At 39.2% G+C, this 19,899-nt stretch overlaps 1 protein-coding gene across 1 annotated transcript in view; it reads left to right on the plus strand.

Annotated features, from left to right (window-relative positions):
* The window catches only part of CRYBG3 (crystallin beta-gamma domain containing 3), a 67,282-nt gene that overhangs the window by 27,882 nt on the left and 19,501 nt on the right, over window positions 1–19,899 (plus strand). Inside the window, exons 4-13 of the mRNA XM_031058135.1 lie at window positions 968–1,015; window positions 1,363–1,478; window positions 2,441–2,588; window positions 8,910–9,049; window positions 10,344–10,458; window positions 11,489–11,524; window positions 12,212–12,345; window positions 14,056–14,182; window positions 17,997–18,139; window positions 19,699–19,825. Coding sequence (XP_030913995.1) covers window positions 968–1,015; window positions 1,363–1,478; window positions 2,441–2,588; window positions 8,910–9,049; window positions 10,344–10,458; window positions 11,489–11,524; window positions 12,212–12,345; window positions 14,056–14,182; window positions 17,997–18,139; window positions 19,699–19,825 — 1,134 coding nt within the window. The remainder of the gene's footprint in view (window positions 1–967; window positions 1,016–1,362; window positions 1,479–2,440; window positions 2,589–8,909; window positions 9,050–10,343; window positions 10,459–11,488; window positions 11,525–12,211; window positions 12,346–14,055; window positions 14,183–17,996; window positions 18,140–19,698; window positions 19,826–19,899) is intronic.

Raw genomic sequence — 19,899 nt, forward strand, 5'->3', positions numbered from 1 at the left:
CATGATATTTATAACCAAAGTGATTAGCTCAGATTCAAAGTTGCTGCCTCCCTATCCTCCTTGCTTCCTTTTAATTAAGTTTTTATCATAAAAGCAATCAAAAGTTTTTATGACAAGTTATTAGGCTTTTTTTATTTCATAGTTAAAAGTATTCTGATAAATTTTAAAAGATAACAGTCTTGGTTCAGCACACAGGTGAAAGTGATTTAACTGTAAAACAGAATATGTGAACAGAAGGTAAAATTGGGAAATATGTATAATAAAAAGTCTCTATAATAGCACAAGACAGACATCTCCATGTTAAGGACATTTCAACCTGAAGGTGATGGAATTGCCTTTTATATGAAAATTGTTCTTTTACTACTTTCATTTCTGAAATTAATAGCGTTGTCTTGTCCAAAAAATGTATACATATCAGCTTACTGGGCTCTTTGATTGTTTCATCACAGTGTCTTCTACAAACTATAGGTCATTTAGCAAGTAGGTAACATAGTTGCTTCCATAGATTAGGATTTCTTTTTTTAGTTCGCTTAAAGCAGTGGCAAATGAGGGTATGGAAAGAGTTCTTCCCATGTTTAGAATCTGAAAGTGCCACATGGACCAAGTGTGTAACTGAAGAAGTCTTTCCACGATGTTGGGAATACTCCAGCCTGTGTTAGATGTATCTTTTGTTCTTTCCTCTGTTAAGGAATACAGTTTATTGTTTGCTGGGAAGGGGTAATACATTTGTAAAGGTTATAACTTCCATAACAGCTCTTCCTTTCTAGCACATGCTCCTTTCTGCTGATAAATAATTCTGTTAAATAGTTTACACCAGCTCTGAATGGCAGTGAAACAAATCTTGGTGTTTTTTCACTAAAGGCAGTTGTGTACATGTACGGGAATATTGGACCCAGAATAATCTGCCTGTGCTTTGTGCCACTGTTGTAGCTGTTAATAGTTATTTGCCATGTCCTTTTAATTTCAGAACCTCATCGACAGGGCAAGTCTCAAATACAACCCAAGACCAGGGAAGGTAAGCAGAGTTTGTGTCACATAAGTCAAGGTGATACATGGAATAATTTGTCACACTGTAATTTTTGAAAGGAAAGCATCTGAAGTTGTTAGTCTAATTTTCTGTATTTTTATGTATTAATGGCATGTGCTTCCCCTTGCTAATATTGAGAATATATTATTTAAAATCCTGCCACTAGTAATTTTACTGTCTTTCTCAGCAATTGTTTTCATTGAGCAGAGTGTTTCATAAAGGAAGAAACTGTGTAGCCTCTCAGTTGAGTGGGCACAAATTGCAAGAAAAACAATAACTGTCTGTGCTCTGTGTTGAAATGGGCTCTCATTTGCATGCATTGTGTATTGTTTCAGATTATTATTTATGATACTTGTGGCAACAAAAGTAAACAAGAAGTTCATTCAGATGTGCTAGATGCCTCATCATGGATCTTTCCCATTGGAACAGTACTTAGGATAATTAGAGGATGGTAAGAAATTCAGGTCATATTTAAATAGAGTCTTTCCAAAAGACTGCCTGTGTGTTCCTCTCCTGTTTTTATTTCTTTTATTTATGATACATGTCCTATCTGCAGTAGTGTCTTTTTCTTGCTTTATAATTAGACTGAAACCAGTGAAAAAGCATAAAACAAAGTTTTAAACGTTGCACTAAAAAATATATTGTTTCTCCTGGGAGCTAGCTTCAAACAGGAAGTGTCTAATAGAGCCACAAGTGAGGTTAGAGCTCTTGCCTGAAGTGCTGAGCCAGTGCAGCCATAATCATTACTAGAAATATGTGAATTAAAAAAAAGGTGGGTTTTTACAGTTCAGTTTCATTATACAGTAGCTGTTGCAAAAGAACCATCAAATGAACATTCTCAGCTGCTGGTTTTAATGTGGCATTGAAAGGAATGTGGCTACAGAAGGATATATGCAAGGACCTTTAAGTTTGCCAGTGTTCCTCAATTTGCTTTGGGAAGCTGGGACCAGGTCTGTGTCAGTTGTTGCGCTGGAATTTAATTGGTGGGGCTTACAGGGAATGTTTCTGACTGTCAGCCATGCATGTCACATTTATGCAGTTTTGAGGCAACCTTGTGTGGTTGTGCATACATTTCTTTCACATCCTAAGGAATTCTGAATGCCATTATTAGTGTGTTTTCTGCCTTTTTATAGTGTCTGCCTGAACAGGACACGTTTTGATGTGACAGTTAGTATATTTGGCCTGGTAAAATAAGGTTGCTCATTCACATTGGAGTTTAGCTGCATTTTTATTTTAAATTTTGTCCTGGAGAAGAACCATGTATTTTACTTTGCAATACCAAAATGAATTTGACTACTGAGGGACAGCATAAGAAAAATGTCATATCTGTCTTGGTAAGAAGAGCTTTTTCTTGGGCTTTCCATCAGATATGATCTACTAGCAATGACTCAGTTCATTTTATTATTATTGCAGTTGGATTTTTTATGAGAAACCAAAGTTCCAGGGTCGAAGACATGTACTAGAAGAAGGAGAAGCTGTGCTGGATCACCTTTGGGATCTCCCAGGCATAAAACATCAACGAAGAAACCTCACAGTTGGTTCCATCAAACACGTAACAAAGGTACAGACTTTCTCCACAATATTCTCACATGAATAATTGATTTGTTGGTCACACTGGTGTATTACCAGCAATGACAATGTGTGTGTGGTGTTCCTGACATTATTCAAATTGCTGTGACTCAGTTTTTTCACTTTCTAGGTGATAAATGCCAGGGGTTTTGCTGATCTAAATTTCCCTTTCTTCCTGAGTTATTGAGCAGGTGGATTATGTTTCTTTGCCACCACCCTCACATGATGCCGGCTCCCCTGCTTTTAGATGTTTACCTGTCCCGTTATTTGAAATTAAATTGAACCAATTCATTTTTTGGAAGAAGTTTTTATCTTAAGCTGTCTGCTGTGTCTGTATGGCTTCTGCTTCAGTAGTAGTTGGGTTTCCAATCCTGTTTGTACAGTGCAGCCTCCAAAAACTGCTGCCATTCCCTCTACAGCTCTTGTGCCATCTGTAGGATCTCCACTTGGACCAGTGGTACACCTACAGCATGTAGCTCTGCCTACAGCCATCAGTTTAGAAGGCTTTTTGTTGAAAAGATAAGAATCAAATGTCTAAAACTAAATATAATGCATCCATTGTTATTCACTGAATGAGGAATATATTTTCCAAATCTTGTGATTTAAGAAGACTTAGTGGTCTCATTGTTCAGTGTAACATTCCAGTTGCTCACAGGGCAGTGGCCCTTGCTGTGAATGGATTATCATTGTATGACAATGTGAAAGATTTTCAGTAAAGTGGTTTCTCTGTTTTCTGCTGGTATAGAAGTCATTTTAAAATTGATAACCTTTTTGTCATCAGTACAGGGGCGGAATGTCATAAAAATTAGAAATACTTTTTCATTCTCTTAAAAAACTTTGACATGAATTCATTCAAAAGAGGCTGACTGAAGGCAAGAATAATTAAGTTAACATTATTTGAGCTAAACATATTAAAAACCTTTGACCAATATGCAATATGAATGTTGATCAGTAATGTGGAAGACAACTAAAGAAATGAAGGTATTCCACAATAACAGCCAAGGGAAGCTGGATGGGTCTTGGCTATGAAAGAAGACTCTTGGATAGGAAAGATACTTGTTTAACTTTATCATGCTTGATAAAAACCTTTGCAGTACAGCTGAATAGGTTTGACTTTTGTTCTTCTCCCAGTCTGTGTTTCATTTATGTAGAACACAGATGGAAAGCTTTGTTACTTTACACTAGTTCAGTAATCAACACTTTCCTCGTGTAAATTAAACCTCTAGCAGGTGTGGTTGGTGAGTTTAGTGCCCTCACCAGGCCAGGTTTTGTCCTCTACACCTTGATTTGTGAAGGCATCCGTACTTTTTTAGGTTGTTTTTTAGCTGCTGTGGAACTGCTTTTGGAAGGTAGTTTTCCAAAGTGCTACTTTATTTATTTATTTTTGTGGAAAATATAGGCTTTGTTTTTATTTGACAAATAGTGGATTCTTTTTCAGGCAGCTCGTGTGTGTTTTACTGCCATTTTCTTTTTCATAGGCTGTCAGTGTCTTTTCTCCAGGATAGTTTGGCCATACTGACTCTGTGTCCAGGTTGTCTGACTTGTCTTCCAATTTTTCAAGTAGTTTTTTTAATGGTCTTTGTTTAATGGCTGCTCAGTTGCCCTGAGTTAACAGATTTGAACATTGATTAAATATTTGAGAAGAAAACAGCTTGCCAAGAAGAGGAGAAACAGTTTTTTACTAAGGAAACTGTAGGAGGTACATTTAATATTTTATTTTTTGCTAGTGTATTGTCAAAAGAACAGTCTGCCAGTAGCTTTGTGCTCTTGATTTGGCTTCAAGCCTCCCCAAAAAGCAGAGATTCTGTTAAAATTCTGGTTAGCTTGTGACCTGGCTCACCATGGATATGCATTAGGTGTATCCATGTGTATTTAATTTCAAGAAAATTGTGGGGAAGAGATTCCAAAGAAACAGATTGTGCAACCAGTAAAATGAAGACATGTCTGAAATGATGTGGAAATTGATTTCCTCTAAGACACAAGCCAAGGCTAGCAAAGTCTGCCTGCACACCCAGGTTCAGTGCAGCTCCTGCAGCACAGTCTGTTTAGCCAGGTCATTTCTCTGGCCTACTGTAAATACATATTTTGACTTTTTTGCACGTTGGGCTTTTTTCCTATCTGTTTTTGGAAGCCCAAAGAGGGTGCTAAATGTTATGTTCCCAAAAATAGGAGCCAAGAAGAGTTCCTGACACCTCCATTCTGGAATAGTCTTGTGGACCACTGTTTTGCAAGGTGACAAGTGATCTGAAACAGCAGTTTATAATCACTGTCTGCAAGATGGTTAGGCAGGGATTACCTGGATTCCTTGTGGAGTCTCCTTAAGCAAAGCTCTTTGTAATGGGATTGTTCACACTATTACAGGAGGGGTGTGTTTCTTTTGTTTGTGTGGTTTGCCAGGTGAAAAGAAGCTAATAATTTAAGCAGGGACTTCTTTGTCAGATGCCATAGGAAGACACTCAGCAGCTTCAGATGGTCTCATTTGCTGGCTGGTTCTTTACAGGACAGTAATCATTTATTTCCTTTGTATTATTTTATTTACCACCTCTGCTGAGTTCTGTAGCTGGGTTTGGTGATGATGAGTGGTAGCAAGAGTGGTACAGTGCTGGAGCACTGGGAGCAAGAATTATGAATCGGTAAAAAAGCCTGGAGGACCAACAGGTCCAATGAAAAAAACCAAAAAACTCCTGAAGCAGATACACATTTTATCTTCAGGATGCTATCTAAAGTAAAATGGTGTGTAGATGTTACAAAGCAATCATGTCAATACCAGAACTAATTAGGCCTGGTTTTCAATAGGCTCTTCTCTCATCCTTGTTTTGGCATTTCCCTTAAGAAGCCAGACTTCAGTCACTCTTTGTCCTGTTGTTGACACAAAACAACCCCAGTTAAACAGGCTGATTTAATCACCACAGCTGACAGATCCAAGGAGAAGACTCAACAGTGCTGAGTTTATTTAGCCCTGCTGGAGCTGTTAGGGCTGTAATCCTAGATCCAGAAGAAGGATAAACAACCAAGAGCACCTTGAGGGGGTCAAAGGCTTTAGGTCTGTCACTTCTGCTGGACCTCTTGGTCAGGCTAGAAAAATGTCAGAGATGCCACTGAAGAGGAATATTTAGTGCTAAAGGCTTAAGGGTTGTGTTAATCCTCTTCAGAAGGAGCTTCCCCCTTTCTGCTGAGGGCCATGTTACTCTTCTGGAGGCGTCTGTAAGTGTTCCACTGCTTTGTAAACATCCCAGCTCCATAAAGACCACGAGGGAAGCACCGGCATTCCAGGATAACTGCTAACTTCGTGGAGGAGGATACCACAGAGTAAGGCAGGCAGAGAGGGATGCCTGGAGGCTGTGATCTACCTAAGCATTTGCTGGTTGTGTGTTATCACTGGAAATGAGCACAGCTGCCTAATGTGTTTGCCCTGCTTTTGATTCTGGTTTTGCCTGATGTGTCTGTAGGACAATGAATGCTGTGAGTTTGGACTGCTTGTGATGGGGGGTGGCACAGTTTGGGGGGTGGCTTTAGGGAGGAAACCTTCCAGTTTGGGATCTGAGCTGGAATACTGTGGTAGCAGTTTAGCATGATAATAGTTGTGCATGTGTGTATCTTATTTCCAAATCTTGACGCCTTGCAGATGGCAGGGCTTTAGACTGAAGGATCTCCACCTGGCTGCTGTCATATCTGTATGGTTTTCATTTTGTTTCTAAAGATGGTGGCTTCGTTGGGAATGTTGAAGGAGCCTCTGAAAGTTATGAGGGCTGTTAAATATGCTCAGGCAAATATGAACATGCTGAGGCCAATATTTACCAAGCTAAATTTGCATGCTTGAATTGTATAAATTAATGGCATGGCACAGAGTGTATATCTGCAAATATATAGCATTCATCTCATACAATAATAATAAATGTTAGCATTCTCTGCAGTCTGTGCATCAGTACAGGTAAATTGAGCTCTGTCTTTAAGTCAAAATGTGTATTTTTAACTTTAAAAAAATGTGCTTAGAAAAGATGATGTACTTCTTGCTCAACCACCTTTAAAAATAAATGTTACCACCTTTAAAAATAAATATTTGAATTGGTTTTGATGAAAACCTCAGTTTATTGTGTGGCACTTTATGAAAGAAATTTATGGACTTAATCTATAACACACACAAAAATACAATCACTATGAGTAGAGGTTTTTTATTGCTTTCAAAATCTGGCTGGAGACAGGTGGTGATAAATAGGAGAGACTTTATGAGTGTTTGTGCTTTACCTCCCCTGGTACATTTGTCATCTCTTGAGCTGGAGACTGCCTCATGAGCTTCAGAGTCAGGAGAGCAGACTTGAAAAGAGCTTACAGACTGCCTTTTTCCAATCTTAAATGAAAAACAAAAACAAAAACCTCCTACTGAATTAAAATAAAGCATAGTCCATCTCATATTCTGTCTGAGCCTTCAGGCAGATACTTTTATTTTGCTACTTGTCTAGTCTTGTAGATACTTAGTTTCAGAATTTATCTGAAGCCATTAGGAGTCTGGCATCATTATTTGTGGAATTCTTCTCGGTGCAACTTCCAATTTTCTGGATCAAGCTTTATTACTGAATTTATGAATTTCAGCCTTCTTAGATATCAGATATTTTTAGAAAAAAAAAAACCCCACCGACTTCAAATATTTCTCAACTTTGATTTAATAAGATACATATACGTGTGAGAAGTATGGGGAGTGTTGTATTTTTTTGTTTTAAATCTTGTATAGCAATATGCTTAGAATTGAGGAATGGAGTTCCTTAGCATGTTCCCATAAAACAGCATTGTACTAGAAAGTCTTTTTTCCTGGTTTTTCTGGGTTTGTTAATCTGAAAACAAAAATTCCGGTGTTGCAGTTTCTGCTCTAAAAACAAAGAGTGAGCATTGTTTGTAAGGTACAATGCAGAGGAAACGTGATTGTGCAGGAGGGAGAGTTGCCAAGGCAGTATTACTGTTACCTCAGGCCTCAGGAGGAAAGTGAAACAATATCCTGAAGTGCATCCATTCTAATTGCCACACTTAGTGCTGACAGTTCAATAGCTAATGAAAAAAATGCTGTGAACCAAGAAGTGGGATATCACCCCAAGAAAACCCCTCTAAAAACCCATGTGCAAAAGGAGAGCACTGCAGGTGCTGTCACAAGATGAAGTGCTGTAGCTTCCAGAGCTTTTGTGCCCTGTTGCTGGGTTTCCCTGCAAGCTCTTGTGTTCTTCCTTTCAGAAGCCATAGTCCATGCAGGATCTCTGTCATGGTGTGCCCCTCCTGGCTCCTCCCCAAATCCAGAAATTAGGTGCTTCCCTGGGGGCACCTTCAGAGACCACTCCTCATCCCTCTTCTCTAGCACATGTGAAAGGGGCATCTTCCCCAGCCATGTTAGGATTTTGGGAATCTTTGTATGCTGTTCAAGCCCTCTGTTTTAAAGCAAATGGGCCTGTGGGTGAGGAGGAGAAGGGGAAGTGTTCTGGGAGGTTATGGCTGAGAAGTGAAGTTTTCCAGCTGCACACGTGAGCTGCCTTCCGCTGGTCCGGAACACTCTGCTGAAGCAGGGACTTGCAGATCCTTGTTGGTTCATGATGTGTTTTGTTTGAGTGCTGGGGAAGAAAGCGTTAGCTATGCATGTTATATAAATACTGCAAAGTGAGGGTGGCTCAATAAAATCCCTGCAAATTCTAGAGAGGAGCATGTGCTCAACAGGTTTGTTCTGCAGCGTGGTATCTCTCAGTAGTAAACCTCCAGTAATGAAATTTCCTGTTATCTGTGTGGTAACAGGAAAATTGCTAAAGTACCTACTTAACAGAATAGATGTTTTCTACTACTGATCTTTTTCCCCTTCTTCATCTAAAATGCTGCAGATTTATTTAGCACAACAAAAACATTGAACTCATATGGCTTGATACTGTAGTTGGATTCTGCATTACAGAACTTAATTGTCATGGAGGGGTGGAGGTGGGAATGTAGTAGATATTTCTGGAAAGTTATAGGTAATGCAAGCATCATGTGTGTGATGGAAGCATTGCCTTTTAAAAAAGAAGTCAGTCTTATAATGCTGTTCAGTCGTTTGGTTGGAGAATATTTAAGCTGGCCTTTAAGCAAGTAGCCTGACAGCCATAAATTTCTCCTTTGAAAATTAGTGGGAACTGGAAATTTACGTCCTTTGACTTTCCTAAAAATTCCAGCCTTCATTTTAAAAAGAATAAAACCCTTCCATCATATGAAGGCTGAAGAAGGGTGAGAAAATGGGGTGAAAAAGGGATTGTTTGGGGACAGAGTCTGTAAGTGTGGATAAACATTACACTTTGGTTTGTTTCCACAGGACTGTGGCATTCCAGAGGTGGAGTTCTGCCTGGCAGCTGGTAGTACAGAGGGACTTCCCATCTGCATACAGGGTGCAGCTGCCAATTTAGAAGAGCTGGATGTTGAGAAAAACCCTTATATAAGAGTCAGATCAGGAGTGTGAGTACTGAACCTTTTTAACAGCATTTTGCCAGCAGATAGAAGAGTAATATCAGGGGATGAAAATCAGTCAGCAACATGAACAATATTTGGAGGGTTTTGCCAGAAATTAGTAAACATACATTTAATATTCCCAGCCCTGCATATCAGCATTGTGTTCTGTGGGCTCCTAGTTTGAAGGCATTTTTTCCTAGTTGCTGGCAGAAGTCTTCAGTAATTTCATATTTGAGCAGCTTTATAAATAAAGGAAGCAACTCAGCTATAATTAGCTTTTATTTCATTGGAGAATAGATACTTCTCCTGAGTCACCCACCCTGTTACAACCATAATACAGTGTCTGAGCACCAGAAATTGAGTGTTACATCACCCAAGCATTTCTCAGGCTACAGCTAGATCCTGACATTCTGGAGGGAGGTGATGCAGTATGACACAGGTCCCTGGGCAGCCCAGAACTTCCTGTATTGAGCAGAATGGGCTGTTGTTCCCTGGGCCAAAACATCACAGTTCATGAAGTTTGGGAGTTGTGTGGCTCTTCCCATAAGTAATTACAGAATGACAGCAGCTCTTCTATTACAAGTGTCTTGCCTTTCCATGTGAGCCAAGTCTTCCTTCCCACTATCTCACAATAAGTCTGTGAAGCCTGGGGTGGTGAAGGACTTAAAAACAGAGTCTTGTCTTAGTTTTGACAAAACTTGGTAGTTTTAAGAAAATAATTTTCCATATGTCTCTATGCCTCTTCCTCCATTCCTTGTGTGGTCTCCTAAACCTGTGTCCAGCTTCTACATTCAGCTTTTTTTTTTTGGATTTAGAACAGTCTGAAGGACTCCCAGCATTTTTAATCGTCACGTCACAATTACAATAGCTTTCCAAAGGATTGTTGTAAATAATGATACTTTAATAACTTCCACTGAAAAAAAATTATATGGGACTGATGTAAGAAGGCTTTTAATTCATAAGGTGGTAATCTTAGATAAAATTCAATGCAAACGTCTCAGCCTCAGTACTGGCTTTTTTTTGTACACTCATAGAATAGCAAGCTGGCTTTTTTAAGTGAGTGAACAAATTGGTCATTTTCTTCTCTTTCATTTATATTTAGCTTAGACTAAGAAAAAGTATCTGAGATCTTCCTAGCAGTGATGTTGCCAGCATATTTAAATACAGCTTTGTTTTGATGTGCTTGTCTCAAACATTACCTAGCTCTTACGAGTACAAAAAGGAAAATAATTTTAATAAGGTCTTTGTATTTGGAATCTAATTGATGAACTGATTGAGTTATTTATCCTTACTGTTGTAGATGGCTTGCTTATTCAGACTTGAATTACAAGGGAGAGATGACGGTTTTGGAAGAATGTGATTCACCACCTGAAATTCCTTCAGCAGATGTAAAATCTCTGCGTCCCTTAAGAATGGTGAGGGCTTCACAATTCCCTGATAAGTTGTGTGCCATCCTTTTTTTTATTGTTGCTTCCCCAGATGTTTTGACCTAAATACAGCTTGGGCTCTGATGTTCATTCTGAGTTAATCCTCCGTGGTGTGCTTGCTTTGGTCACCGTGACTTGTTGGGCTTCTGCACCCCCCAACATCTTCCTGGGAAACTCCTGTTGTTGGAAGGAGGTCAGATAAGACAGAAAGGCTCTTCATTTTATTGCATCCAATGCCAATTAATTAACCAAAAAGCCCTTGTGAAGTTTATGATTTTCATTTTTTCAGTTAGGTTCTACTGGGGTGGAAGACCAGATAAGGACTTTATTACCCAGTAGTATTTCTCTGCACACAGATCTGGGGAGGTGCAGCTGGTTTTTGTGTTGACAGACAGCGCTGGGATCTGCATGTGAGAGAGATGGGAAGGGGTATAACACAAATTTTACTGTGTGCATAGCAAGCCTACAGAGACAGTTTAAAACCCATAAAGGAGTAAGACCTAATAGCTGTCTCTTTAGGCACTCAAGTGAGGTCAATCTCTTATTCCCTCCCAGAGCATCATTCACTCACATTTCTAGAGAAGATGCATTTGTTGTATTTGCTCTTTGACCATAAACATGAATATGTCAGACTCTATTTTCTCTCTGTCCTGCTATTTTCTCTTTCTTCTAGTGTTGCACCATTTGTGCTTTAGAAATTTGAAATGCATACAACAAAGCTTTAAAAGTTAATTTTAAAAATTGGTCAGTATCAATTAGTTTAAAAACATTTACGTTAGAATTCTCGGCCATGAAGGGATACTTTGAAATTGCTTACAGTCTAAGAGGTTTGTCAGTGCAATGATTTGTTTGTAGGTCAGGTTTATAGTGTGGCTGGCCTTTTGAAATCTACGGCCAGCTCTGAAAGTGGTGAATATAATTGCAAAGACTTCATGCTCTGATGGTGCTGTAAAACACGTGTCAGAGTGGTACTTGAGGTTTAATATAAATAACTAATTTTCCTCTCATCTGTTTTTAGGGTGGACTAAAGGTGCAAATGCCAATGAATGTCAAGGTAAGCACAGAGGGCATTCAGAATAAAATGTAAGCACATTGGGAATATGAAATGTTCATGCAAGCTGCTTTCCTTTTGTTTAGTGTGTGATCTTTGATAACTATTCAGTGCTTGCTGCTGAAGAAAAATTCCCTAATGCTGTCAAGTTCACAGTGTTTGATGAGGTGTAAAAGTACCAGTAGTTTGTTTTTCACTTACTAGGGAAGTGTGAATTTGCTATAAAATGAGTTTTTCTGACTTGACACATTAGTCACTGTAATGATAAAGGGATTAGCATACTGAGTTTAAAAAGAAAAGGAGAGGGAAGAGAGGAAGAGAACAGGAATAGAACCCTTCCATCCTTGCCCCTATTCCAATACAAGAATTGTGAGTGAGACCATGATCCTTCTGTGATCTGAGGAGCTGAAAGCTGATCCACTTCTTTTTTTTCTTTTTTTCCTCCTTTTTCTACAAAAAAGCTAATGCTTTATGTAACTTTTAATCATACAAATACATGCATGACTTGGGTGTTTTTCCAATAAATGCTGCTACAGGTACAAATATTGTTAATAGCTGATCGGTGTGATTCAGCAAATAAGGAACTTGAAGGGGCTGTTAACTGCAGTCATGAAAGCAACTTCAGCAAAGTACAGGGAGAGGCTTCTTGTCTTCTTTTTGAAGGATTAAGCTCAACATCATGTTTTTTAGATAATAATATATGAGAAAACCCACTTTGGAGGATGGTCCAAAGAGTTTTCAGAAAACATCACTTCTGTCCCAGCACTGTTTGGTAGTGAAGAGGAGTTTCAGGAAATTGGATCACTACGTGTAATTGGTGGAGTGTGAGTATATTTCACTTTTATATTTATTTGTTTAAAAATAGAGAAGCATAACTAAATGCTTAGAAGAACTAACTAAAGGAAGATTGGAGTCTTCCACAGGTGAAATGTTTTGAAAAGAAGGGAGTGTGTATTTCTTTTATTATTAGCTCTTCAATTATCAGCCTCCCAAGCTAAATGTGTGAAAAGTGTGAAGTCAGTGTTTGCCATTTGGATGCCAATAAATTAGGCCACTTTGTTCGCACAGAACTTTAATTTGTATTGATTTATACTTCTGATAGTCTCCACTTAATTTGCTGAAATGACCTTGGGTAGGTGTGGTCAGTCTTCACTTTGACATTTTAATACCTCTGAAACCTACAAACTGTTTTATTGTCTTAATGGTTTTCCTCTGCCAGCTGTTGCATTTTATCTGGCATTGGGAATGTGCTCTTATTTTCATTAATTGAGACGCTGGATGGATTCTGTGTTGTCCTGCCCCTCCCTGTGAAACACACAACCACAGGACTGTGTCACAGGTGGATGCTCTGAGGTAAACTCAGCACCAGCCACCAGCCCCTCATGTTGTTCTTTCACCCTCTCCCAACAGGACAGGACTGTCTGAGAGCAGGCAGGATGGTTGCTTCTGCCAAAGACCTCAGTAATAAACCAGTTTTCAGAAAATCTTGCTTTTGTTTCATAAGGGATTTTCCACTTCAGCATAAGGATGGAATAACATACATCCTTTCAGGCTGCTGTCAGAATTTTATGAGCACTAAATTCAAAACAAACTTAATTGTTAATACTCAGATAATCTATTCAGAAGTGCATTGTGTGTTCACTATCTGGGAAGCCTCAGATTATTAAAAATCATTGTTCTGTCTGTTGTGGCAGCTTTTATTTTTAGTGCTGTGGTAACATAAACAGCTGAATTAATGTAAACCAAATGGTACTAAAAGTAAAGCTATCCTTGCCTGCCAAATTTCACTGCCAACAGAATTTGTACAGCAATTCTAATATTTACAAGGGAGCTTTATGAAAGAAATGCTGACAAGAAAAAAGGCGGGGGAAGCATTTTTCAAATTGATGTCCGTTAGAGATTTGAAGTTGATATGGAAACACCTTCTTTTAACAGACCCTTATCTATTTATTCAAAATATTTTGAAAATTTCTATTTGTTTCATGCTAAAACATATTTCATATACAATATGGTTTATATCTTCAATTTGCTTGTCTGTTTATATGTATACAGTTTTAGATCAAAGCAAAAAAAATATAAGCAGGCAAAATCTTGTTCTGCTGGAATGTGTTAATTTTGTCACCATCTCCAACAAGAGTAGGCTCTCATCGTTTATTAGCACACTGAAGAGATCCACTGCTTGTGTTTTTATCACTGAAAGTTTTGGCATCTGCTGCATCCTGGGCTTTGTGGTACCAAATATTGCTGTTGGGAATGTGGCTGGCTGAGAGGAGGTCCATGGAGAAGCATTACATAAATCAGCTATTGTTGGATAAAGAATCACATGGCAGGATTTTGATCCACAAAGAACACTTCATGGGTGCCTGTTGTGACTCCAAACAAGCATTGCTTTGTTCATTGGCTGGGTTTGTGATACTCATTTTAGTGTTTTCAGGGGGTTCTCTTCTCCCTTTATTTGTTAGAGAAAATCATGTGTGCACTTGTTTTGCCTTTACTGACTTCTCTTTTTCTTTGTTGTTGTGGGGCTGCCACAGGTGGGTTGCCTATGATAAGGAACGTTACAAAGGCCATCAGTTCTTGCTGGAGGAGGGGGATTATGAGGACAGATGCTCCTGGGGGGGAAGTGACAGTGCCCTGCTCTCCTTCCGCTTCCTTCAGGGTGTAAGTACTCACATGGATTTCTCACAAATTATGCACAGCTCTGTCCATAAAGAGCCAGGTTATTCTTTGTAATGGTACAGCTGCCTTGGGTTGGGGCATTCCATGTTTTGTGTTCATCCTCATTCTTTTCCTACTGGCTGAAATCTAGACTGCACTAAGGAAGAAGCAGGTTCTAAACAGTCTTTGTGAAGTTCATACAAAAATTGTATCATGCAGAATTCCTTGTCTACCTGCCAGATTTTCCAAGTACCTCACTCCTGCACCTCAAGCTATTTGAGTCTCTCAGATGGAATTTTCTTAAAAGCATAACGTGCCTGAGTGTACAGAGTAGTTCTTGATTAAAACAAAAATAGCTTTTCAATGCAGCAGCTGTTGCAAGCCTTAAAACAGCATTACCCTCTGTCTGTGATTTTTCTGCCAGAAAATTTTGGCAGCAAAAATAATCATGGTAAAAAAATCCCTGCTACTAAAATGGGCTTAGTGGAGGCAAGGATGAAATAATAGTAAAAACTATTTGTAAGAGTCTACTGTTGGAAGCAAAGTTAGACTTTTTAGCAATGGGGAAACATGGAGTTAGAACATCTTTATAATTTCCTTTGTTTTGGGTTGGGTTTTTTGTTTGTTTGTAGGGTTTTTTTTTTGAAGGGCTTTTTTTATTATAATGGCAACTGTGTGAGCATTAAATACAGCTGCAAAGAGTAAGTTCTTCTGAGACTAAGATTGTTCACTCTGATATTACCCAGTTTTGTAAACTCAGATTACTCATCTCATCTAAGGAGATGTGATATTCCTGAGCCAGGAATTTTGTGGAAATTGAAGATGGGGATTTAAAGCAAACTCACTGTCTCAACAGTCTCTTCTTTTTTTAATAAAAAGTGAATGTGAGCCCCAGAAGGCCATACTTAAATTCACAATTTGCAGGTTTGTTTTTCATGGCAGGCACCTAGCAAAAGCTGTATTTATAATCAGAATCTATCAAAATAAAGATAGGAGAATGAATTGAATTCAAGAAAAATATCCTTCTCAAAATAATTAATTTCTAGGTTTCTGAGAAAAACGTAGGTAGGAAATTTCTTCAGATTCCTCATTTTGAGTGTGCAATTACTGAATAATCTTAGTTTTCCTCTCTTTTCCGGCTGTATATAGGGTACTTGAGCAACTTAAATTGATCTTTTTAGATTTTTCTCTTGGCAAAGGACATAAATACAAGTTAAAATCCTGCATGTGGGTAGCAAGAATGACCTTCCATGCCATATATTTAATTCAATTTGGACCTAAAACAGTCAGAAGGCTCAAGTCATTAACATTTTAAAAACATATATAATTCACAGTTATATATCAACATATATCATTCCACTTGGCCTATCAATATGTATAAATATTTACCTATTGATAATAGAAGTGAAAAGGAATAATTCCCCTCAATTTGTTGCATAACTGAAGGCAACCAGCTGCTTGCCAATGGAATGAGTAATGGCCCTGGCACTGTGTTGTTTGGCTTGACCAGCAGATTGCCTCCCTCTGGGCAATGTGCAGCACACAGGGCAGTGCCCAGGCTGGCCATATGCTCCCTTTGTGACTTTGTATATCATACTTAAGGTCAGGATTTTAAAAATATTTTAGTATCAAACGTTCAGTTTCAAGGGGACCTGGGCATAAATCCAAATTCTGTGTGCTTGAGGCCCCTCACTGCACAGCAAATGTCCTGGCTCTGCTCCCTGAGCTCAGGAATTCTGTCAGGGGAAGGTAAAGGTTGCAGTGGTCTCAGAATCCACAGGGATATTGTTATTCCCCTCCCCAGGCACTGGTGAGGATGTGCTCAATGTGGGCATGCTGCAAGGGCTCTCAGCTTTTGGCTGGCTTGAATAATCCTGCAGTGAACACTCACAAGGGCTGGTGGGGGGTTCAGGGGGTGTTTGGGAAGCAGAGATAGAAAGATCTTGTGGGATGGTTTTTTCCAGCTGCTGCCAGCTGCCTGTCTGCATCTGTGTGGAACACACCTGAATCAAATGCAGAGCCCATTCCTGGGGGCAGGCAGCAGTCTGGACTGTGAGCTGCTTTGGCATTTGCTTCTGTTCTGCAGTGTCAAAGGCATTTCAAGCTGGGGTTTGCCCATGGCTCAGTCAAAGAGCAAAGTTTCTGGGTATGTTGCCTTCAGAGCTTTCCCACTAATGTTTTCAAGTCTAGAATGATCTGCCATGGTCTGAAAGTCTTTCCTCAAAAAAAAGACTATTTTTCCTGTTGCTTGTTGGAAGAGAAGTTGCAGTGGAAGTTCAGGCAGAAAAGAATGATGGCTGAATTTGAAAGATGTTTTAAATTCAATTAAAACTGTGGATATATTTCAGTATTATAAACTTAGTTAAGAAAATTACGTGTAGATTTGAGCTACATAACTTTTTAGGTACTCTTTTGCTTTAGGACTTTCAAGAGTAGCTGGTTTCCATTTGCACTAATACTGCACTAGTTTGGTTGTTCTTTCCTTCTTTTTTTTTCCTAAAAAGTAGTCTGAAGCTGCAGTTGTTCATGATGATTCTTCCAGATCTGGCACTTTAATTTCTAGTGTATACCTGAAATAGTTGGAACAGTTTAACAGTTTAAATAAATGAAGGAAAGAAGTGGTCAGTAATACAGTAAGAGAACCAGTTTTACTCCAGAATTTGTTCCATCACCTTTTACTGTCCTGTAAACAGTGCAGAGAAGTTGAGCCACATGAAGTGTTCATTCTAGAATTGATTTTCATTAGTCATTGTGACTGTGTCCTGTAGAAAGACACTGTGTCCTCCAAAGAGTCTGTTTGATCAGGCTCACCTGGCCAAATTAGTCTGGCTGCATGCTTGCTTTGGCCTTAATTTCTAGGTGTTTTTTGATAAATCTTTTATAAATCTTTGTTTTCTCAGTGTTTAATGTTATAATGCTCATGCTGGAGTCCTCATATGTTTGTGAGTCTCTGTCAACCACATTATTTGCTTGACAGCAATTGTTTCTTGTTTGCAGGACTCAGTTTCAATTTAGAACACTGCTGAATGATTGAGTAACACTGAAATTGAGTTCCTGCTTTCTGTTAAAAGTTAAGGGAGTAAAGTGAATGCATTGTTGTTTTCTGTTTTCCCAGGCAGCAGCTGAAATGTGTGCTTAAAAATGCTAAGTGGTTAAAAAACTGAAGATTTGAAACCCAAATTCAAATAATCTGAGGCTGTGCAAGTAATCTGGCCAAGAAACTAAGCTGGCTGAAAGCACAAAGCAGTGTCACACAGCTATGTAAGAGAGAATGTGACAGTGTTAAGCAGGATTTATTTATAGCTGTAGTGGATGTATCCAGAAAGTACAAACCCCTTGTGCTGGAGAGGTGATCTTGCCCAGGCTTTTCCTTTCCATAATTATTGCCATGTTGCTGGAAAGGGATGAGGAAGGAGAAGTTTAGTAAAAAAATATAGTCATGGTCATGCTTGGAGTAGTTATTTGTGAGGCTTTCAGAAGATCAGTGCTAAAATCTTTTCTTCTGAACTCTTCTCCTTCCCACACAGGCATCTTTGCACTCTGAGCCATCCTCAAAGAGGAAAGGATGGTGCTCAGGGGCAGCAGGCTCTTCCCCTCTTCAGTGCAAGCCCTTGAAGGCCATACCAGATTGCTAAGCTTCCAGTTATTCCAGAACTTCAGTGCCAAAATATCCCATACACGTCCACACCAGGGAGCCACGTCCCTTCAAGCTCTATAAAATGCTGTCTTTGTGGCTACAACTCTGCCCCAAAATGTTTTATGTTGTGAAGAGTCCTTGAACTGTGGCTGTCCTCTTAACTCCTGTTCTGCCTCTTAGGATTTCATAGAGTCTTCAGTGACACTTTTCCAGTCTGATGATGAAGATGGGAAAGCATTTGACATCATCAATGAAGAAATCCCTGATTTGGAGCAGGCTGGATTTGGCTCCGAGACGAGGTCGATTCTTGTGAAAAGTGGAGTGTAAGTCTGCTCTAATACATGGAGCTGTTAAACATTTCTGTGCACCTTTGGGTGCATCTCTTGACAGATGATATTCCACATGGTAAATACTTGGAGGAGAAAAGTGTTTCTTCAAATTTCCTCGGGGAGCGGAAGGAAAATAGTAATTCTGGTTTTCTGTAGCTCTCGTGTCTACACCTTGATTTGGGTCTAAGTGTTCTTATTCATAGCAAAAGTTCGTGATGTTCCCCCAGAGGAGTCCCATAGTTCCATGGCAGTAATACTGAAGGGGTATTTTAGATATATTAAGACCTGGTATAATTTTTGGGATAGGTAGAGCCTGTCCAGAGAGGATGAGATGTGCTGTGTAATAAATTTAGACTGCTGGCACTGAAAATTAATAGAACTATAAAAACTAAAACATAAAACACATTAAGGGAAAAGAGCACTGTGAAATCATGTGAGCTTCAGACGTTTAGTAGTAATTTTTGAAATGCAGTATTAATATTGTCATAACTACCCTAAGGGTGATGGGGATCAGGAACTGTGAAGTGAGGGACCTGAACTGCTTATGTAGGGATGGGTGATTAGTGTCTCTTGAGGATTAGGTGCAAGAATGAAATGCTGAGGCTCAGTTTGGAGAGGGGGAATACAAATGGAAAGCTGCAAAATCCGGAAGGTGGTAAGACAAGATTAATGCAGTTCACAGAATCTTGCATGACAACAGCTGGGGGAAATGCTTTACAGAACTGGAGATTGCTTCAAAGCAGATTTTGATATGGGAAAGGAAAAAGCTTTTCCTACACCAGAGGCAGTGAGTTTCTGGAACTTGCTGCTGAAGGGACTGTGGTAGCAGAGAGCACCAGGAGGTTAAAAAAAACACATTAGATAAGTTAATAGCAAACAGATTTGTCAGTGGATGATAGAATTAAAATGAGTAAAGACATGTCCTGTTATATCCCTAATAAAACAGTCCCAGTGCTGAGTGAGTAAGAGAGGAATGCACCACCAAAAGTGGGTGATTTAGAAGTGTATTTCTAACCAGCCCCCATCTGCTTCTGCCACTGTGCAGGGATAGAAGGACCCTCTAGTTGGAGGTTTCTTTCTTCTTAAATTGCAGGAGAGAAAGCAGGCTGGGAGAAGCTTGAACTGCCAGCTATTGCAGGCTTTTGCTTAATGTCATCAAGCCTTCCTCAGTTACTTCTCTTTCTTCTTGCACCATTTTTCCTAAATCCAACTGGAAAAGCTGCAAGAAAGCCCTGCCTGGGGGATGCCAAACAGGCAAAGCTTCAATTAAGAGAGATTCAGAAAGTTATCAGTTCAGTCTCTTTCCTCTGAATTTCTGAGCAGGGCATCATCTCACAATGAATTTGCTGGGAAGGCAGACACCCAAAATCTTGTGTTTGTCCAAGTAGGGAAAAGCAGAAAATCAAGTGTGTGACAGTTTTGTGCCTCTCATCAGGTTTAATGTTGCACTGTCTGCCAGGTGGACATTCTGTTGTGCTTGACTTGCTGTTAATGTCATCAAACTACTCAGAAAAATGCAATGTTTTCAGTTTAATTTCTGTGTCATTCTCCAGGTGGGTGGCATATCAGCAGAAATATTTCTGTGGAGATCAATATGTACTGGAGAAAGGGAAATACAAATGCTTCTTTGACTGGGGAGGATCCAGTAAAACCATCATGTCAATTCGACCTGTTAAGTTGGTGAGTTACCAGAATTTAAGGGAAAACCTTAAAACAAATGAGACCTTTGGAGTTCAGAGTTTACCATAATAATT

Source organism: Geospiza fortis, unplaced genomic scaffold, assembly GCF_000277835.1.
Source record: "Geospiza fortis unplaced genomic scaffold, GeoFor_1.0 scaffold72, whole genome shotgun sequence".
NCBI classification, from domain to species: domain Eukaryota; kingdom Metazoa; phylum Chordata; class Aves; order Passeriformes; family Thraupidae; genus Geospiza; species Geospiza fortis.